Genomic DNA, 6,024 nt, shown 5'->3' with positions numbered 1-6,024 from the left:
TAATACTTTAATCTTTAATTTTTAATTAATATTAATAGTTTATTATTTAATTTTTGTCAAGATGGAATATTTTATCCATGTGAAATGCCATGTATCAAGATTTTTTCAAATATAAGAGAGAGTGCATTACACACACCACTGAGGTGTGTTTCTCAAACTAAAAAGTGATAGTTTAGGTATGAAACTCACACTCTCAATAGTTTAGGTATGAAACTAAAAAATAACAGATAGTTTAGGTGTGTTTTTGACACTTATCTTCTTATTTTTTTTGGTTAAAAGTTAGTTAAATGTTGTTTGAACTTTTAGAAAAAATATCATCGGATGCATGTCAAATTCTCTAGAAATTATTTTCCAATTATCTACGCTCCTCAAATGCACTAACTAAGCCTTCCATAGAATTTCAAGGAAGTAAAACTACATACTACTGGAAAGAGATGGGCTTTCTCCTTTCTATTTCTTGAGGCTATTGATTTCGGGTTGAGACTTTGCTTGCTTATTTTCATGCTTCTTTCAGCTACTTAAGGTCTAAGGTAAGGGGCACTCCTAGCATAGATTACCATTCTAATTTGTCTTTGTTGGTAGATATATGTGCTTAATTAGTTACCTGAATTAAAGAGGACTCATGAATAAGTTGACGAACCCGGATCCTCCAAAAATTACACTTTTTTTATGGATCTAACACAATAACAATATTTTCGGAAAGTACGAGCAACAAAGCTAGTTATAAATATAAAGTTCCTAATTATCAACATTGCTTGGGCTTTTTGAAAATGTCATTGGATGCATATCAAATCCTTCAAAAAGCAATACATATTATGTAAAATACGTTAATGGTATGACATTTTCAGAAAGTCCAAGCAACCACAGTAAAGTTGTAAAACATAAGATTTCTAAGTGATTTATGTTACTCAAACTCTTTATAAAACATGACAACGACACCATATTTTCAAAAAGTCCGAGCAACAATAGTAAAATTGTAAAACAATAAGGTTTCTAAGTGATCTATATTGCTCGAACTCTTTTTTAAAATGTAATAAAGTCAAATCCTCCAAAATAAACACAAACTTGATAACATTTTAAAAAAAAGTCCGAGCAACAAAATAAAAAAAGAGAGTGTCACATAAAATAAAACAGAACGGAGAACACCAACCTTCTCGTTGAGCAGGCAAAACTTCCATTGCTGACCCTTTTGTCAAGCTCGACGAAACTCGAATTCGCTCTGTTTTTTCTTCTTCTACTAAAATGGGCTCTGTTTTATTTTGAATTACAGGTTGAAGATAGTAAAATTGTCCATCAAGGAGCAATTCTTGATTATGTAATGGGGAAGACAAACAATTTGAACTGAAAATGTTGTAACCTGGGAATTCATTTAGAACTTGTCGAACTAATTTGGGACCTTTAAGGTTTAATATTTCACCCGAATCTGTCATAACACGAGCAAAATTTAAATCTGATGATTTTCTTGAATCTCTTACTGATTTCATTGAACAATTGCAGTTCCCCATTGATGTAAAAAGTTGAAGAATTTTTTTTTTCTTTTGTGTTCAAAAGAGAATTACTTTTGTTTGTGAGGATGTGTGTTTATATATATTATATAGTTTGGATTTCGAGTCGAAAGTCTATCGAAAATAGTTTTTGTGTCTATAGATGTAGATGTAAGGTCTATGTGTATTTTATTCTTTTTCGACTTTACTAGTGAGATTATAATGGATATGTTATTGTTGTTGTAGTTTGAATTTCGAGAGTCAAATCTTTTATTTTGATCGTGAATTAAGATTTTACTTGTGTTTTTTTGTGTTCTAGTTAATTATCACATTATTTTATTGTTATTGTTGATTTTTCTTATGTTTGTTGTGTAATGCTCTCAATTTACCTTATTTCGTTGTTGTTATTATTCTCATATATGTATTTCCTTTTCGAGAGTCAATTTCTTTTTTGACCGTTCATTTGGATTTTAGCTGTGTTTTTTGTGCTCTGATTAATTATATCATTATTTCGTTGTTTTATTGTTCTTTCTTCTATTTGTTGTGTATTTATTTTTATTGCATTATTTTATTTTTTATTATTTCTTCTACGTCTGTATTTCCTTTTTCAAATTGTTTGAAAATATTTTATTAAACTCAATAGTTTATCAAAATCAACATCTCTATCGAGGGGTAACGTTGAATATGTTGTTTTTGGATATATATATATACCATCTTTATGTTTTTTCTAAATATAATATACATATTTATAAATTACGTAAAAATATAAAAAATTACAAAAAATGATAAAAAAGAATATTCAAAAATGTATAAGTAAATCACATTAAAAAAGTTACATATTTAACTTTTGAAATTCAAACTATATATCATGTGAATATAAACAAAAGGAATAGTACAAATAGTAAGTGTGAGAAGAATCTTTTAGCTAAATTCAAGGGAGTCACGGATTTAGATGGGCAAGGAGACAAGGGGATGAGGAGTAGGTGTACTTCTATATTATTATTTTTTACCATCGATGAATATGACGAGATGAATAAGATTTATTTTTTGATAAAAAGTCTCAATTTCGAATTATAACAATAATTTTTTTATAGTTGGTAACATTTTTGGGTAAAATTCATAAATAATGGTTTTTGATTCCTATAATTGAAAAAGAATTATAGTTATGAAGTTTCAAATTTCACACGTAAAACTCTCAGTAGCATTTTAGATAAAATTCACAAATAATTACTTTTCGATCCTTGTAATTAAAAAATAACCATTTTTCATCTAGCATTTTCCCATTAAAAAAACTTTGAGCAACATAAATTTAAATTAATCAAATCGATGAATATCGAGGTGACAAAAATTTCAGCAAGTTGTTTGTATCTTTTTGAAAATTTGAATGCAAAATTTAATTGATTAGACCGTTGGAATAATAAGTAATGCATTAATAATGGATGAAGTACATGCATATGATCCTAGGCCTTGGAATCTCATATTTCCCCGTCCCGTATTAAATGGGTATTTTTATTTTACAGGATAATTAAAAAAATTATTAATACATTAATTAACTTTACTATTTTTTTCTTTGTTTATATTAATTAGTCTCTTAAAAAACAAATTGAATCTTCAAAATTTATTTAAATTTCCAAATGTCATATTAATTATAGAGGTAAAATAGAAAATACTTAATTCATTCTATCTTGAGTTAGTTAGTGCTCAAATAATATGAGATAAATATTTTTAGCAAGATGCACATTTAATATGGAATAGAAGGAGTATAAAAGAGTTTAATAATACATCTCATTAAAAGATAATTATAAATAATTGTTCACGATAAATAAGATTAGTAAATTTAGAATTTCATAATAATAAATTGACATGTTATAACAAATTAAAATATGTCAAGACATTTTCTAAAAGTTCTTTACACGTATTTGAGAAAAGGATTAAAAATGAGTAGATCGTTTGTAGTTGCCTAGTTGGGTACATGTAGTTGTAATTAGACCCTAATTATTAGGGGTAGAGCTAAAAACACATGAGAAAATTAGTCTCATCGAAAAATTATACTATATATCAAAAATAAATTTTCAATAATATATATATAAAGTTATTGATTGAGCATCCAATAGAAGTAACTTTGAAAATAAAGACAATCAAATATTCCACGATTTAGAAATTTTGAGTCCTTCATTAAGTTATAATAAAATTCTGATTTTAACGACATTTCAAACGTGTCCTGACATGGCATTTAATTAGTTCTAGGGGGAGTGTATACATATATATTCCAATAAAAACAACTACATGTGAAGAACAAAGTCAAAAAGTGGATTGACTCAAATATTTTTATTTGATTTGAAGTAAAAACAAAATCATTAACGGTTGATCATATATTTTAACTAAATCACACCATTAAGTGAAGATAAAATTGATAATTGCTTAAAGTAATTCTAATTTTATAACTTAAAAGTACAATATATAACTAGTATAATCAGTCAAAACATACTGATAGTATTTTATAAGATGTTTAAGTTATATTACATGATACATGAATAGTACTACTCTTTTAATACTATTAAGTTGTCTTCACATATCCGTTATTTTTAAGTTTACAAATTTTATATTTTACTAATTATTACTCTTATTTAGAAATGAGAGTTGGAAGGACCAACATTGCATTAAAGTACTTGTACAATGTTGGTCCTTCCAATGCATTAAAGTACTTGTACAATAGTATAAGTGGGTCTCACCACCTTCCACTTCAATACTACATATTATATATTAATTACTATACTATAAATCACTACTAATATCCAATATATTTATAAAATATAAAAACGGGCCCCACTGAGTAGAATAATATAAGTGGGCCCCACCACCTTCCACTTCAATACTACATATTATATATTAATTACTATACTATAAATCACTACTAATATCCAATATATTTATAAAATATAAAAGCGGGCCCCACCACCTTCCACTTAAATACTACATATTATATATTAATTACTATACTATAAATCACTACTAATATCCAATATATTTATAAAATATAAAAGCGGGCCCCACCACCTTCCACTTAAATACTACATATTATATATTAATTACTATAATATAAATGACTTAAATACTCCATATTATCTATTACAATAATTAACAATTATTTGACACTTTAAATTCTATCAATGCCATATAAATTAGGATAAAAAACCTAACATATAATATTTAAATATATTTAAAAATAATATAAGTAATACTATACATTACAATAATTAACAGCTTAATTATTTAAAACTTATATAAAAAATTTAATTGACTCTAAATTCTATTGGTACCACATAAAATAATGGTTTAGAAATGAGAGTTAGAAGGACTAACACTGCATTAAAGTACTTGTACAACGTGCATAGAATTTTGTTCATTAACTTTTGACTGCATTAAATTAGGTGTACAACGTGCAAAAAGAATTGTACATTAACTTTTAGAAATGACAATTACAAGGACTAACATTGCAATAAACTCTCTCTATAATAGAAATGATCTTTAATGACAATTAATTAACAAGAATAACTTTATTTTCGTCAAATATACATTTTTAGTGGCAATTAATATTCTTTTTTAATGTCATTAAAGTCTACAGTGACATTGAATTTAATGACAATTAACTACTCCCTCCGTCCACAATTGTTTGGCAGGTATACTAAAAATAGATGTCCAAAATTAATTGTCAATTTAAACAATCAAGAAATAATTAGTCACTTTTTTCCAATTCTACCCTTAATGATAGTGTAATTCAATTGAAAGGTTATGTGGACTTTTGGTATTCTTGGTATAATAAGGTTATATTAGTCAAATTACACCTTCTATTAAATTTTCCTTGAGAAGTGTGCATGACCTTACCCTGACAAACAATTGTGGACGGAGGGTGTAATACTGATAAAAAATTTAATAGGCGCTTCATAAGAATAATTTAGATAACTAATGGAAAGTGCATTGCTAAATGTAACGTAAGTATTAATGGAGAATGATTAAATGGAAGAAATTGTTAAGAAGAGCTATAGGCCCCACGATAGGCACATTCCCATATGATATGACATCATAGCCTTTTTTGGGCATTTTTAAGGTCCTTAAAGTAGGATGTATTAAAGAAAGATATAAAAAATGATTTAGAAATGAGAGTTAGAAAGACTAACACTGCATTAAAGTAGTTGTACAACGTGCATAGAATTTTGTACATTAACTTTTGACTGCATTAAATTAGTTGTACAACATGCAAAAAGAATTGTACATTAACTTTTACAAATGACAATTACAAGGACTAACATTGCAATTACTTCTAAAATATATAAGTGGGCCCCACCACCTTCCACTTCAATGCTACATATTATATATTAATTACTATACTATAAATCACTACTAATATCCAATATATTTATAAAATATAAAAGTGGGCCCCATCAGCTTCCACTTAAATACTACATATTATATATTAAATATTAATTATTAATTACTATACTATAAATGACTTAAATACTCCATATTATCTATTACAATA

At 26.7% G+C, this 6,024-nt stretch overlaps 1 protein-coding gene across 1 annotated transcript in view; it reads right to left on the bottom strand.

Moving 5' to 3' along the window:
- LOC102582982 (uncharacterized) overlaps positions 1–1,561 on the bottom strand; it is a 3,639-nt gene extending 2,078 nt beyond the window's left edge. The window contains exon 1 of the mRNA XM_006352181.2: positions 1,151–1,561. Coding sequence (XP_006352243.1) covers positions 1,151–1,505 — 355 coding nt within the window. The 5' untranslated portion in view covers positions 1,506–1,561. The remainder of the gene's footprint in view (positions 1–1,150) is intronic.
- Between the last annotated feature and the right edge of the window lie 4,463 nt (positions 1,562–6,024).

Source organism: Solanum tuberosum, unplaced genomic scaffold (genome assembly GCF_000226075.1).
Source record: "Solanum tuberosum cultivar DM 1-3 516 R44 unplaced genomic scaffold, SolTub_3.0 scf00147, whole genome shotgun sequence".
In the NCBI taxonomy this organism is placed as follows: Eukaryota; Viridiplantae; Streptophyta; class Magnoliopsida; order Solanales; family Solanaceae; genus Solanum; species Solanum tuberosum.
This window is presented reverse-complemented; position numbering and strand designations above follow the sequence as displayed.